Source organism: Oncorhynchus nerka, linkage group LG14, assembly GCF_034236695.1.
Source record: "Oncorhynchus nerka isolate Pitt River linkage group LG14, Oner_Uvic_2.0, whole genome shotgun sequence".
Classification (NCBI taxonomy): Eukaryota; Metazoa; Chordata; class Actinopteri; order Salmoniformes; family Salmonidae; genus Oncorhynchus; species Oncorhynchus nerka.
Window position 1 is genome coordinate 54,049,098 of NC_088409.1, and position 16,830 is coordinate 54,065,927.

General features: G+C 44.3%; 1 protein-coding gene across 1 annotated transcript in view; it reads right to left on the bottom strand.

Annotated features, from left to right (window-relative positions):
* Window positions 1–16,830, bottom strand: part of LOC115141482 (D(2)-like dopamine receptor) — a 53,738-nt gene that overhangs the window by 20,129 nt on the left and 16,779 nt on the right. Inside the window, exon 2 of the mRNA XM_029680377.2 lies at window positions 14,402–14,712. Coding sequence (XP_029536237.1) covers window positions 14,402–14,680 — 279 coding nt within the window. The 5' untranslated portion in view covers window positions 14,681–14,712. The remainder of the gene's footprint in view (window positions 1–14,401; window positions 14,713–16,830) is intronic.

Here is a 16,830-nt window from a genome sequence, read left to right on the forward strand (position 1 = left end):
CATATAAGACTTGGGAGTGGAGCCAGCGGGCTGCAAGATATCTCCCTTCAATAACCACTCCCCTCACCTCTCCCTGCTGTCTGCCCCACACACACCCCAGCTCCGACCGGGAGGGAGGGGCGGTCCAGCTCCCTAGAGCATCTCTTCTGGAGAGGGCATCGGCATTTCCATGGGCTGCACCTGATCTGTGGATGACAGGGAAAGCAAAGGGCTGTAAGGCTAGGAACCAGCGGATGACCTGGGCGTTACTGTCCTCATTCGGTGACATACAAACCAGTGGTCCATGGTCCATTATGAGGGTGAAGTGCCGTCACAATAAGTAATACTTCAGCGTTTCCAGTGCCCACTTGATCACTAGATATTCTTTCGCCACAGTGGAATATCTTTGTTCCCGCAGCAACAGCTTCCAGCTAATGTACATGACTGGTGTTCCTCACCTTCTTGTAGCTGTGACAGGACGGCACCCACCCCTGTTTCGGACACATTGGGCTGTACCACCAGTGGTTTGGAGAAGTCGAGGGTCACCAGCACGGGTCCAGAACAGAGTGCTCCCTTTAGGTCCTGGAAGACTTTCTCCATCTTCTCGGTCCACGTCACTTGAGCGGGCAGATGGCTCCTGGACAGATCTGTAAGGGGGCTGGCTAGGGAGGCAAAGTGGGGAATAAATCTCCGGTAATAACAAATCAACCACACAAACGTGCGTAGCTGCTTCTTGGTGAGGGGGCGAGGCCAGTCCCGAATCGCCTCTTTCCTCACCTGGGGTTTGACACGTCCCCTCGCAATCGTGTACCCAGGATACTCAGCCTCCCGTAGGCCGAGCATACAATTCTTTGGGTTTGCTGTTAGCACCGCCTCCCATAAGGCCTGCAGTACCACGCTCACCTATTTTAGATGTGTCTCCCACTCGCTCCCATGTATCACACTATCGTCGATATATGCCACCGCATACTCCCGATGGGGTCGGAGAACCCGGTCCATCATCCTCTGGAAGGTGGCCAGGGCCCCATGCAGCCCAAAGGACAGCTTCTTGTAATGGAACAGCCCGCCAGGGGTGGCAAAAGCAGTTTTCTCCCGTGTCTCGGGAGTTAAGGGCACTTGCCAATAACCCTTCGTCAGGTTGAGCGTGCTGATAAATCGGGCGGTCCCTAGCCATTCCATTAATTCATCAACTCAAAGCATGGGGTAGGTGTCGAACTTTGAGATTTCATTTACCTTTCTAAAAATCATTACAGAAGCGAATGGGGCCGTCTGGTTTCGGCACCAACACTATGGGACTGCACCACTCACTATGCGACTCTTCGACTATATCAGCTTTCAACATAGTTATTTCCTCGGTCCTGACAGCCTCTCTCGTTGTTTCCGGTATGCGGTCTCAACTTCACCATCCCGGGTTCGGTGATGATGCTGTGTCAGATCGGTGTGTCCTAGTTCACTGGAAAACACAACCTGGTTTTGGCAAACCAACTCCCTCAGCTCCTGCTTCGGTGTTTGGCTCAGCTGCTCCCCCAGTGGCACCTCTGCCGGCTTGGTCTCTGTGGTAACCTTCTTCGGGGAAATAGAGTAGAGTGCATCACGTGCATTCCATTTCTTTAGCAAATTCACATGCTAAATCTGGGTTAAATGCCTAAGTCCCAGCTATCTGACCCTATAGTTAACTTCACCCACCTTCTCAATGACTTCGTATGGGAACAACACTTTGTCTTCTGGCTGGAAGTCCCTTCATTGTGCCCCACTGTTGTACACCCGCGCTTGGGCCTCCTGTATGTGTTCCCGTACCAGGGAACACAGGGTTGCCATGCGGTCTATCAAGTCTTCCACGTGCTCCACCAAAAGCGTGCCTTGAGCCTGTCTAAGGTCTTCGACACCCATAGGTGAGCCCCAAGAAGGTGGGAGTGCGCCAACTGTAGGACAGATGGTAAAGGGACGGGGCACCAACAACAACTCCATACATTCATCATTCTTCTTCACGACCTGACATAGCAACTTTTTCTTTATAGAAAAATTGGGCATCGCCTCGTTGCGGCAGGAAGTCCATATAAGGCTCTGGGGTATATACATACATACACACACACACACACATACATACATACATACAGTGGGGAGAACAAGTTTTATTTATTTATTTTTATTTCACCTTTATTTAACCAGGTAGGCTAGTTGAGAACAAGTTCCCATTTACAACTGCGACCTGGCCAAGATAAAGCATAGCAGTGTGAACAGACAGAGTTACACATGGAGTAAACAATAAACAAGTCAATAACACAGTAGAAGAAAAAATAAAGAGTCTATATACATTGTGTGCAAAAGGCATGAGGAGGTAGGCGAATAATTACAATTTTGCAGATTAATACTGGAGTGATAAATGATCAGATGGTCATGTACAGGTAGAGATACTGGTGTGCAAAAGAGCAGAAAAGTAAATAAATATAAACAGTATGGGGATGAGGTAGGTAAAATTGGATGGGCTATTTACCAATAGACTGCAGCGATCGGTTAGCTGCTCAGATAGCAGATGTTTGAAGTTGGTGAGGGAGATAAAACTCTCCAACTTCAGCGATTCTTGCAATTCGTTCCAGTCACAGGCAGCAGAGAACTGGAACGAAAGGCGGCCAAATGAGGTGTTGGCTTTAGGGATGATCAGTGAGATACATTTACATTTAACATTTACATTTAAGTCATTTAGCAGACGCTCTTATCCAGAGCGACTTACAAATTGGTGCATTCACCTTATGACCTCCAGTGGAACAGTAGTGCATCTAAATCTTTTCAGGGGAGGGGGTGAGAGGGATTACTTTATCCTATCCTAGGTATTCCTTAAAGAGGTGGGGTTTCAGGTGTCTCCGGAAGGTGGTGATTGACTCCGCTGTCCTGGCGTGGTGAGGGAGTTTGTTCCACCATTGGGGGCCAGAGCAGCGAACAGTTTTGACTGGGAGGATGAGCGGGAACTGTACTTCCTCAGTGGTAGGGAGGCGAGCAGGCCAGAATGAACGCTAGTGCCCTTGTTTGGGTGTAGGGCCTGATCAGAGCCTGGAGGTACTGAGGTGCTAGCCAGACAGCTCCGTAGGCAAGCACCATGGTCTTGTAGCGGATGCGACCAACTGGAAGCCAGTGGAGGGAGCGGAGGAGCGGGGGTGACAGGAGAGAACTTGGGAAGGTTGAACACCAGACGGGCTGCGTTCTGGATGAGTTGTAGGGGTTTAATGGCACAGGCAGGGAGCCCAGCCAACAGCGAGTTGCAGTAATCCAGACGGGAGATGACAAGTGCCTGGATTAGGACCTGCGCCGCTTCCTGTGTGAGGCAGGGTCGTACTCTGCGGATGTTGTAGAGCATGAACCTACAGGAACGGGCCACCGCCTTGATGTTAGATACACCTGCTGGAGTGCGTGCTACGGGTGGGTGTTGCCATCGTGACCAGTGAACTGAAATAAGGCGGAGCTTTACATAAGATGGACTTGTAGATGACCTGGAGCCAGTGGGTCTGGCGACAACATGCCCTCCGAGGGCCAGCCGACTGAACATACAGGTCTGCAAAGTGGTGGGTAGTATAAGGTGCTTTAGTAACAAAACGGATGGCACTGTGATAAACTGCATCCAGTTTGCTGGGTAGAGTATTGGAAGCTATTTTGTAGATGACATCGCCAAAGTCGAGAATCGGTAGGATAGTCAGTTTTACTAGGGTAAGTTTGGCGGCGTGAGTGAAGGAGGCTTTGTTGCAGAATAGACTCTAGATTTGATTTTAGATTGGAGATGTTTGATATGAGTCTGGAAGGAGAGTTTACAGTCTAGCCAGACACCTAGGTAGATGTCCACATATTCTAGGTCGGAACCATCCAGGGTGGTGATGCGAGTCGGACGTGCGGGTGCAGGCAGCGAACGGTTGAAAAACATGCATTTGGTTTTACTAGCGTTTAAGAGCAGTTGGAGGCCACGGAAGGAGTGTTGTATGGCGTTGAAGTTCGTTTGGAGGTTAGATAGCACAGTGTCCAAGGAAGGGCCGGAAGTATACAGAATGGTGTCGTCTGCGTAGAGGTGGATCAGGGAATCTGCAAAGAGCAACATCATTGATATATACAGAGAAAAGAGTCGGCCCGAGAATTGAACCCTGTGGCACCCCCATAGAGACTGCCAGAGGACCGGACAACATGCCCTCAACACTAGCCACTTTAAACAATGCTACCTTATATAATGTTACTTACCCTACATTATTCATCTCATATGCATATGTATATACTGTACTCTAGATCATCGACTGCATTCTTATGTCACTAGCCACTTTAACTATGCCACTTTGTTTACTTTGTCTACATACTCATCTCATATGTATATACTGTACTCAATACCATCTACTGTATGCTGCTCTGTACCATCACTCATTCATATATCCTTATGTACATATTCCTTATCCCCTTACACTGTGTATAAGACAGTAGTTTTGGAATTGTTAGTTAGATTACTTGTTGGTTATCACTGCATTGTCGGAACTAGAAGCACAAGCATTTCGCTACACTCGCATTAACATCTGCTAACCATGTGTATGTGACAAATAAAATTTGATTTGATTTGATTTGATTTGAACCGAGGCTACTGAGTCTGCCGATAAGAATATGGTGATTGACAGAGTCGAAAGCCTTGGCCAGGTCGATGAAGACGGCTACACAGTACTGTCTTTTATCGATGGCGGTTATGATATCGTTTAGTACCTTGAGCGTGGCTGAGGTGCACCTGTGACCGGCTCGGAAACCAGATTGCACAGCGGAGAAGGTACGGTGGAATTCGAGATGGTCAGTGACCTGTTTGTTGACTTGAAGACCTTAGGCAGGGCAGGATGGATATAGGTCTGTAACAGTTTGGGTCCAGGGTGTCTCCAATCCTTGGGGATCTCAGACGATATGAGAGGTTGAACAGGCTGGTAATAGGGGTTGCGACAATGGCGGCGGATAGTTTCAGAAATAGAGGGTCCAAATTGTCAAGCCCAGCTGATTTGTACGGGTCCAGGTTTTGCAGCTCTTTCAGAACATCTGCTATCTGGATTTGGGTAAAGGAGAACCTGGAGAGGCTTGGGCGAGTAGCTGCGGGGGTGGGGGGGGGAGCTGTTGGCCGAGGTTGGAGTAGCCAGGAGGAAGGCATGGCCAGCCGTTGAGAAATGCTTGTTGAAGTTTTCGATAATCATGGATTTATCGGTGGTGACCGTGTTACCTAGCCTCAGTGCAGTGGGCAGCTGGGAGGAGGTGCTCTTGTTCTCCATGGACTTTACAGTGTCCCAGAACGTTTTGGAGTTAGAGCTACAGGATGCAAATTTCTGCCTGAAGAAGCTGGCCTTGGCTTTCCTGACTGACTGCGTGTATTGGTTCCTGACTTCTCGGAACAGTTGCATATCGCGTGGACTATTTGATGCTATTGCAGTCCGCCACAGGATGTTTTTGTGCTGGTCGAGGGCAGTCAGGTCTGGAGTGAACCATGGGCTATATCTGTTCTTAGTTCTGCATTTTTTGAACAGAGCATGCTTATCTAAAATGGCGAGGAAGTTACTTTTAAAGAATGACCAGCCATCCTCAACTGATGGGATGAGGTCAATATCCTTCCTGGATACCCGGGCCAGGTCGATTATAAAGGCCTGCTCGCAGAAGTGTTTTAGGGAGCGTTTGACAGTGATGAGGGGTGATGGTTTGACTGCGGATCCGTAGCGGATACAGGCAATGAGGCAGTGATCGCTGAGATCCTGGTTGAAGACAGCGGAGGTGTATTTGGAGGGCCAGTTGGTCAGGATGACGTCTATGAGGGTGCCCTTGTTTACAGATTTAGGGTTGTACCTGGTGGGTTCTTTGTTGATTTGTGTGATAGAGGGCATCTAGCTTAGATTGAAGGACTGCCGGGGTGTTAAGTATTTAATACACTGCCAATTTTGCAGGTTTTCCTACTTACAAAGCATGTAGAGGTCTGTCATAGGTACACTTCAAATGTGAGACGGAATCTAAAACAAAAATCCAGACAATCACATTGTATGATTTTTAAGTAATTCATTTGCATTTTATTGCATGACATAAGTATTTGATACATCAGAAAAGCAGAAAAACATAATATTTGGTACAGAAACCTTTGTTTGCAATTACAGAGATCATACGTTTCCTGTAGTTCTTGACCAGGTTTGCACACACTGCAGCAGGGATTTTGGCCCACTCCTCCATACAGACCTTCTCCAGATCCTTCAGGTTTCAGGGCTGTCGCTGGGCAATACAGACTTTCAGCTCCCTCCAAAGATTTTCTATTGGGTTCAGGTCTGGAGACTGGCTAGGCCACTCCAGGACCTTGAGATGCTTCTTACGGAGCCACTCTTTAGTTGCCCTGCCTGTGTGTTTCTGGTCATTGTCATGCTGGAAGACCCAGCCACGACCCATCTTCAATGCTCTTACTGAGGGAAGGAGGTTGTTGGCGAAGATCTCGCGATACATGGCCCCATCCATCCTCCCCTCAATACGGTGCAGTCGTCCTGTCCCCTTTGCAGAAAAGCATCCCCAAAGAATGATGTTTCCACCTCCATGCTTCACAGTTGGGATGGTGTTCTTGGGGTTGTACTCATCCTTCTTCTTCCTCCAAACACGGCGAGTGGAGTTTAGACCAAAAAGCTCTATTTTTGTATCATGAACTCCTCCCATTCCTCCTCTGGATCATCCAGATGGTCATTGGCAAACTTCAGACGGGCCTGGAAATGCGCTGGCTTGAGCAGGGGGACCTTGTTTACACTGCAGGATTTTAATCCATGACGGCATAGTGTGTTACTAATGGTTTTCTTTGAGACTGTGGTCCCAGCTCTCTTCAGGTCATTGTAGTTCTGGGCTGATCCCTCACCTTCCTCATGATCATTGTTGCCCCACGAGGTGAGATCTTGCATGGAGCCCCAGACCGAGGTTGATTGACCGTCATCTTGAACTTCTTCCATTTTCTAATAATTGCGCCAACAGTTGTTGCCTTCTCACCAAGCTGCTTGCCTATTGTCCTGTAGCCCATCCCAGCCTTGTGCAGGTCTACAATTTTATCCCTGATGTCCTTACACAGCTCTCTGGTCTTGGCCATTGTGGAGAGGTTGGAGTCTGTTTGATTGAGTGTGTGGACAGATGTCTTTTATACAGGTAACGAGTTCAAACAGGTGCAGTTAATACAAGTAGTGAGTGAAGGTACGGTGGAGAAAAACTAACGGGTATATGAGAGCCGGAATTCTTACTGGTTGGTAGGTGATCAAATACTTATGTCATGCAATAAAATGCAAATTAATTACTTTTTAAAAAATCATACAATGTGATTTTCTGGATTTTTGTTTTAGATTCAGTCTCTCACAGTTGAAGTGTACCTATGATAAAAATTACAGACCTCTACATGCTTTGTAAGTAGGAAAACCTGCAGAATCGGCCATGTATCAAATACTTGTTCTCCCCACTGTATGTATGTATGTATGTATGCCTGTATATAAATAAACAAACAAACAAACAAACACGGCAAAAAAATAAACATCCGCTCACTGTCAACAGCATTTATTTTCAGCAAACTTAACATGTAAATATTTGTAGGAACATAAGGTTCAACAACTGAGACATAAACTGAACAAGTTCCACAGACATGGGACGAACAGAAATTGAATAATGTGTCCCTGAGTAAAGGGGGGAGGCTCAAAAACAAAAGTAAGTCAGTATCTGGTGTGGCCACCAGCTACATTAAGTACTGCAGTGCATCTCCTCCTCGTGGACTCCACCAGATTTGCCAGTTCTTGCTGTGAGATGTTACCAAACTCTTCCACCAAGGCGCCTGCAAGTTCCCGGACATTTCTGGGGGGAATGGCCCTAGCCCTCACCCTCCGATCCAACAGGTCCCAGACGTGCTCAATGGGATTGAGATCCGGGCTCTTCGCTGGCCATGGCAGAACACTGACATTCTGGTCTTGCAGGAAATCACGCTCTGTCTTGGGTGTCTCACAGTACGGACATTGCAATTTATTGCCCTGGCCACATCTGCAGTCCTCATGCCTCCTTGCAGCATGCCTAAGGCACATTCACACAGATGAGCAGGGACCCTGGGCATCTTTCTTTTGGTGTTTTTCAGAGTAAGTAGAAAGGCCTCTTTAGTGTCCTAAGTTTTAATAACTGTGACCTTAATTGCCTACCATCTGTAAGCTGTTAGTGTCTTAACGGCCGTTCCACAGGTGCATGTTCATTAATTTGCTCCATGTGTAACTGTGTTGTCTGTTCACACTGCTATGCTTTATCTTGTCCAGGTCGCAGTTGCAAATGAGAACTACCTGGTTAAATAAAGGTGAAATAAAATAAAAAATAAATAAAGATTGTTTTTGGTTCACTGAACAAACATGGGAAACAGTGTTTAACCCCTTGACAATGAAGATTGTGAAGTTATTTGGCTTTTTATGAATTATCTTCGAAAGACAGGACCCTGAAAAATGGAAGTTAATTTTTTGCTGAATTTATACATACATAATATTACACACACACACAAGTTTGGGGTCACAGACATTTTTTTGTCCAAAATAACATCAAATTGATCAGAAATACAGTGTAGACATGGTTACTGTTGTAAATGACTATTGTAGCTGGAAACAGCAGATTTTTTATGGAATATCTACATAGGCATAGAGGCCCATTATCAGCAAACATCACTCCTGTGCTCCAATGGCACGTTGTGTTAGATAATCCAAGTTTATTATTTTAAAAGGCCAATTGATCATTAGAAAACCCTTTTGCAATTATGTTAGCACAGCTGAAAACTGTTGAGTATCTGGAGCATCAGCATTTGTGGGTTCGATTACAGGCTCAAAATAGCCAGAAACAAAGTACTTCCTTCTGAAACTAGTAAGTCTCTTCTTGTTCTGAGAAATGAAGGATGTTCCATGCGAGAAATTACCAATAAACTGAAGATCTCGTACAACACTGTGCACTACTCACTTCACATAATAGTGCAAACTGGCTCTAACCAGAATAGAAAGCGGAGTGGGAGTCTCAGGCGCACAACAGAGCAAGAGGACAAGTACATTAGTGTGTCTAGTTTGAGAAACAGAAGCCTCAACTGGCAGCTTCATTAAATAGCACCAACAAAATACCAGTCTCAACGTCAACAGTGAAGAGGCGACTCCGGGATGCTGGCCTTCTAGGCAGAGTTCCAAAGAAAAAGCCATATCTTAGACTGGCCAATAAAAATGAAAGATTAAGATGGGCAAAAGAACAGACACTGGACAGAGGAACTCTGCCTAGAATGCCAGCATCCCGGAGTCGCCTCTTCACTGTTGATGTTGAGACTGATGTTTGAATTTAAGCTTACGGACAATGTCAAATGTGATATAGCGAAGCACCCGAGTGAGTTGGGTGCGCAATTACGCAGGTACTTTCCCGAAACGGATGACATGCCCCGCCTCCAGTCCACTTACCGATATCTGAACAAGAGAGCCTAATCCAAATTGCAACAATCGGTTCTGTGAAAATGTAATTTAAATTAGAAGCCACTGCCAGATTTCTGGATTTTTTATGAATTTATTTGCAAATGGGGGAAAATAAGTATTTGGTCAATAACAAAAGTTTCTCAATACTTTGTTATATACCCTTTGTTGGCAATGTGCATCCTTTCAAGCACACCCTTCTCATTAACCTGTAGTGAGTTATTGACAATTTCCGATGAACAAATAAGGTTTTATATGTAAGATGGTTAATAAAAGAGCAAAAATGTTGATTATTTGTACATTATTATTTGTGCCCTTCCCACCAGCCGGGTTGTGAAAAAAACTCACACTCATTCGTATGTTTAATAAATCTATTGTATAGTGCGTGTGTGGCAGGCTTACAATGATGGCAAAAAACAACATTTGAGGGTGCGCTGACCCTTGCATTAGAGGGGGTAGGCAGCTGGAGGTTGAATGTTTGAAGAGGTACGGGACTATAACAAATATGGGAACTACTGTTCTAGACGATTCGGTGCTTTGAACTTTGTGGCAACAGTTTGGGGAAGGCCCATTCCTGTTTCAGCATGACAATGCCCCAGTGCTCAAAGCGAGGTCCATACAGAAATGGTTGGTGTGGAAGAACTTGACTGGCCTGCACAGAGCCCTGACATCAACCACATCGAAAACCTTTGGAATGAATTGGAACGCCAAGTTCCAGACCTAATCACAAAACCTTACTAATGCTTGTGGCTGAATGGAAGCAAATCCGCACCGCAATGTTCCAACATCTAGTGGAAAGCCTTCCCGTAAAAGTGGAGGCTGTTATAGCAGCAAAGGCAGGGACCAACTCCATATTAATGCCCATGATTTTGGAATGAGATGTCAGACGAGCAGGTGTCCACATACTTTTGGTCATGACAGAGAGAGAGAGAGAGATTTTAATAACCGTAGCCGATGCTTCTACTTCATTCCCAAGAGCCTGATGAACCCATTCATATTCACAAACCACCTCCACATGAACAGGGCTGCCATGGTCTAGCTACTAGCTAATATCCCCGCATGACTGACAGTGCGCTTCGAAGCCTGCCCATCGTGGCAGATCCTAAGCCTTTCCCCTGCACCACTACTGAGAGTGGTGCTTTGCTTCTCACTCAATCATATTGGAGTCGTCAAGCTCAGAGATATCTGCATCTCACCTTTTTCTTTTTTTAAACCAGAACTGCAAAGCCGCTCTCACAGAGACCTGTCTGATTAATCTCTGTCCTGAGGCAGTGTGTTATTAATTATGCCAAACTCAGGCTTGAAGAGGGTTATGTCTTTGCTCCTGGTTGTCAGTCTGCAGCCCTGCCAGTGATTAAAGAATGATCTGACAAACCTAATGAGAGACTCTTTATACCAGGCTCCACAAATCAGCCTCCTAACACACCTCCCAAACTGGTAGGAATGGAGATCATTATGAACACCCATAGACATCAGGGTAAGGGCTTATTGGAAACATATATCTACCTTCACCATGATATAAGTGATGCTGGAAAATGTTGGATCGATTTGGTCGGTGACTGCCCTGACATCGTAAAAATAAAACGTAGCGAGAAATCCAATTGCTATGTTAACGTCAACTGCGGCCCGATACATATTTTCTGATTTAGTCCTGACGTTTTGTTTTTCTCATTTTGCGCCGGATTGTACATTAGAGCTCGCACTTTCTCAGAAATGTCAACATTTCGTTTGCCATCTGCACAGACACTTTGTTTAACATACTGTGAGGCTGGCTGGGAGGAGAGAGGCTAAGCATCTTTCCCAGCTGCTCATCAAAGCCAATAAACATCTGAAGACCTAAGGTCATCTAGCATATGTCAAGAAGAGGCTCTTAATATACCACATTTGGCGTGGTCGAACTAAGGCATAACATATTCATAATTAATGCAAATGTAGCATTTAGTGAGAAAGGGCAACAGTGCTCCTGCAGCAGACTGTGACCAACACATTACCACAGCTTGTTGTTAGACTAGGAAGATAAATGAACCTGAACAAGATCTCAGCAAGATGAAAACAAATAGACAATGGTCACGCAGCAAATGACAATGTTCTCCCGGGAGAGGGACGATAATCCAAAACACGGCATTGTAATAAAAGATCAACGTGTTTATTTTCGTTGTGTCGAAGCATAATCCTACATGACATCTCTTTTCTCTGCTAGAAATCGAACGTTTCATGAGTGTGAATCATCCCAAAAAATCCACCAGTTTCACTTAAGGGCAGTGCTTATTCTCATGCTAACACTAAGCCCTTGTTATGTTGCCAAGCTGCAGCCTACTGCATAAGAGGCACAGATTTTAATTTGTGCCATTTCCATAGCATTGTAAAGGCTGGTTATGCTACTATTAGTCGGTAAGACAAATAAAGGGATTTGTGCACAACAAACCATCAAATCTCCTTAACTTCTTGTTAAACCTGTACTAATCCACACAACCTTAAACTTGGTATCCTTTGTAATACAATTGAGAGGCCCGTTTGAAGGGAGCTGAGGGTCACTGTGGAAAGGTTGTGTAACGAGTTAGCCTACTGTATGTGGCATTTCTCAACTTTTAGTCAGATGTAGCCTAGCGGTTTAGAGCGTTGGGCCAGTAACCAAAAGGTCGCTGGTTTGAATCCCCGAGCCAACTACGTGAAAAATATGTCAATGTGCCCTTGAGCAAGGCACTTATCCAGAGCAATTTACAGGAGCAATCGGGGTTAAGAGCATCTGCAAAATGACAAGATTTTTAAATGTAAGTTGACCAGAGGAGAATTATTGGTGTTTTCTTGGATGCTTAGAGCAAGAGATCAAGTCACAGTTTTTCTCCCAAGCACACGACAGACTATAATTTTAGAGTGTAACTTAATAGCCCTGGTAAATCAGGAGGCAGGCTCATTGATACACACATAGGAGGATTATTTCGCTGCAGTCTTGGATAGCCTCTCACGTCACTGGCCAAAGACCACGGTAAAAAAATAACATCCTAACACAGCGAGGTAAAATAAAGAGTTTTTCCTCCGAAACCTGTACTACTTCCTGCTCTCAATTGATTTGCTGGAATGAGGTTATTGTATTGCTGCCCAAGGCTACCATTCTGCTGTTTTACGTCGCAAATGTCACTGGGCATTGATTCAACCTTGTGGTTTACACAGCACACACCTAGATCACACAAGACAGTTTTAAAAGTCACATCACAAGATAATACATAATAATTCACCAATGTTGTCTAACCTAGCTATAGCTGGGAAAGAGTACACTACCATTCAAAAGTTTGGGGTCACTTAGAAATGTCCTCGTTTTTTGAAAGAAAAGCACATTTTCTGTCCATTAAAATAATATCAAATTGATCAGAAATACAGTGTAAACATTGTTAATGTTGTGAATGAATATTGTAGCTGGAAACGGTAGATTTTTTAAAATGGAATATCTACATAGGCCCATTATCAGCAGCCATCACTCCTGTGTTCCAATGGCAGGTTGTGTTAGTTAGCCTTTTAAAATTATAAACTTGGATTAGCTAATTGATCATTAGAAAACCCTTTTGCAATTATGTTAACACAGCTGAAAACTGTTGTCCTGATTAAAGAAGCAATAAAACTGGGCTTCTTTAGACTAGGTGAGTATCTGGAGCATCAGCATTTGTGGGATCGATTACAGGCTCAAAATGGACAGAAACAAAGACCTTTCTTCGGAAACTCGTCAGTCTATTATTTTTTTCTGAGAAATTAAGGCTATTCCATGCAAGAAATTGCCGAATTGCAGAAATTGAAGAAACTGAAGATCTAGTACAACACTGTGTAATACTCCCTTCACAGAACAGTGCAAACGGCTCTAACCAGAATAGATAGAGGAGTGGGAGTCCCCGGTGCACAACAGCGCAAGAGGACAAGTACACATTTATAAATTATCTTTGAAAGACAGGGTCGTTTCTTTTTTTTGCTGAGTTTAGATAGCTTTGTAGGTACAGTGCCATTTATTTTCATAATGTGAATTTATTAATTTCCTCACTTTGCTCAAACTTAATTGTCTGACCTCCTGTATACAGTAGACATTTGATCAACATTACAGCCTATTTGCTACAGTGATAACTTTTTCATTGAGTGACTGATTAAACTGTCAGTTATAATATGCAATACTATCTTAATTATTATCTATTAAATTCCATAATTACATTGTATGGAACCATAATTACTTACATATTTTCTTGTTGACAGGGAAACATTTTTGATGGATTTAAACTTTAATATTTTATTGCGTGGTAAATTGGCATCATAAAATGCAATAACATTTATGTACTTTTTTTAAATGGCAGAGCTATTATTTCTCATGCACTTTTAAGCCACGCAGAACATTTTATTTGTAATATTTAAATTGTATTTATTACTCATTTAGTTCAAATGAACATCTTTAACCAGTTATGTGGAGAAGATACACAATGAAAACAGACACACATTGCATTCACATTGTTCCAGCAATGGTAGTTGTTGCCTTTATCCTTTCTGTTTGTGTAATGCTCATTGCTTCAATGACCGACATCTTGGGAAAGCTGTTGCATTACCAGACCTTTAATAAAGTAGCACTGTGAATATATTATTTTCAGATCAATAATGTGGCCCTAAAGGTTTGTTTTCATTTTGGAGGACTGAGGAGGGTCAATGCAAGGGCAAAATCCAAGAGGAAGGGTAAAAGGAACCCTGATTGGCATAAGCGTAATCAAACAACCTCTTGTTTATGTGCATTTGTTTTGCTTCAGCTATGTATGCAATTTGCTGTGCAACCTCATCTGAAAGAATACTACACTGCACCTTTAAGCCTTTAGCCAATGACAAATGTGCATGAGTGTACAGGAAGCCTACCTCCAGCAACCACAGGGTAAAAAACGAAACTATCTTTAGCTTCAAGCCTTTCTGCCAATTAAAAAGCATGCGTGGGTGTGTAGGTAACCTACCTCCAGATAGACCACCCAGGGCATAACCAAGGTGGCCACCAGCAGGTCAGCCACGGCCAGGCTGACGATCAGGTAATTGGTGGTGGACTGGAGGGCCTTCTCCCTGGACACGGCCATGCACACCAACACATTGCCAAAGACGATGACGAGGATGAGCAGCGTCAGGAGCATGGCATAGTAATTGTACGGGTGCTTCTGCCCACTCTCCGTGTCATTGAAGCTCCCATTCCCATTGTCCCAGAAACTCTCATTGTAGGCATACTGTGTGAGGACATCCATTAGCTGTGAGTGACGAAGGCCGAGAACGGGCCCTGAAATGGACACAAAGAAAAAGAGGTAATTAAAGCTAAATATGCAAATTATAAGAGCTGTGTGTGTGTGTGTGTGTGTGTGTAAAATACATAAATTGGGGATTGCGCATTTACTTGATTGTCTTCATCTCTCTGTACGTGTGTGCATTTTTTGTGCGTACGTGTGCGTGCATTCGTGTCTGTGTGAATGCACGCATCGGTGTGTACGACGGTGTGCGCCGTACATGAGGAACTTTCTTTCGACTCAGCAGCCGAGAGGTTGGCTCTGGGATTCTATCCCCCTCTCTCTCTCCCCCTTCCTCACGTGCTCCTGCCTACCTGAAAGCATTGCACCGGGGACCCAGGCCTGTGCCTTTACCCTGCAGATGCCCTGTGCTGTCTGATCTCATTTATTTGCCCACTCCAATTCTTTATTTATGAGAGATTGTTCTCACTGCTGTCCTGAAAGCTTGTGTTTGAACTGGTTGTCCTTGCAGTGCTCACTGGGGCAGTAACAGCATCCAGCCGTATCCCTGCAGCGCATCATGTACGCTTATTCCAAGATGAGAGATCGCTCATTGCTACTATCATTGCTAGCCGTTGCTACTATCTCCCAATCGCATACACAGAGTTCAGGGTGTGCTAGGAGGTTGAAGTCAGGGGGCTAATCCTGAAGGTCGTACAGATAAAACTAGTGGATTGTGTCAAGGTATAACCAGACATTCAGGCCCTATGGTTCACTAGGAGCTAAAATGAATAAGCCAAGCCAGATATGACCATTGATTGACAATCCATGGATTTACAGAATTTTTTGTTGTTTTGAAAACCATACAGATGCAATATCATACGTTCTATTGAATTATATTGCTGATAACCTTTATAAGAAACACAGTGTGTTTCTAGTAGTGTCTCCTCTCCGGCATCGTTTGACATCAAATGACTCCATATCCAATCATAAACTGACCGCATAACCTTGACCTACATCATCCATGAGCAGGTGACCTGCCATGAAGTGCTGACCTGGATGAACACTCAACGACCCCTGTCTAACCACAAGCATCCATACACCTTGCATAGCCTGCTATGTCTTACTCCCATAGCAGCACAGATGACTGGAGCCTAGATAGAAGATGATGATTGGAATGTGTGTATATATATGGAATACAAGTGTGTGAGAGTGGGAAAAACCTCCAGTAGATACCAGCTGTTCGGGGAAAATGCCAGATGGGCTGATCTTTAGCCCAGTGGGCCTGCAAAATGTTTATTTTATTGCCGAATTATCAATATTTGGCCAATAATGGGGCCTTGAGGAAAAAAATTGGACAGTGTGGGGGCCTCAAGTAATAAAATGGTCCGGTGTGTTAGAAATGCTTGGGATGATTTCTGGTCCCAGTCTGCCCTTGTCCTAGATAGTCATTATACTGCATACCCATTTTACCTCTGTCTGGCTACCTACTGACATGCTTTCGGTAGGTAGTCATCATTTAGCCATTTACTAAGCAGGGTCATTGTACCTCTACTGTGCAGAGAAGAAAAAGCCCTCCCTGGCCTGCATACAGTAGCAATTACAGTCTCTTCCCTTTATCTTATTTATCTTCTTAGTGCAATTATTTCCTTCAAAATGGTTACATCACTAAGAATAATTACCACCCTTGCCCTCTAAAATGTGCATCTATTCCAGTTTGGAACCTTTCCCAGATAAAAAAAAAACAAGAGAAAATTGGAAAAAGTGAGAATTGATTGCATTAATAAAATAGTAGAAGCTTTTCCAGATACAAAATGAATTCACTGTATCATCTTAGAAAATATTGGGTCCTCGATTTGAACAAAGACTGGGGAGTGTTTCCAGAGTAATAATGATCTAACATTTCTCAGGCTCCAACTCAAAGTACGACCTGCAACAAGGCTCTTTCAAGGTCCAAAAGAATATGGCTCACAAATTGTTTTTCGAATCCAAGAGGTGTTGGGTTTAGTGAATCAAATAACAGCTGGTCAGAAATGGCTGAGTAACTCTTTAAGCCTCCAAGGGGATGTTTGAACACGAGCAGCACTCCATCACTCTATAAATGTTTACAGAGGAGATTTGCAGGTCACATATTTTACAACTCGGGAAATTGTTAGTTTACACTTTGATGAATG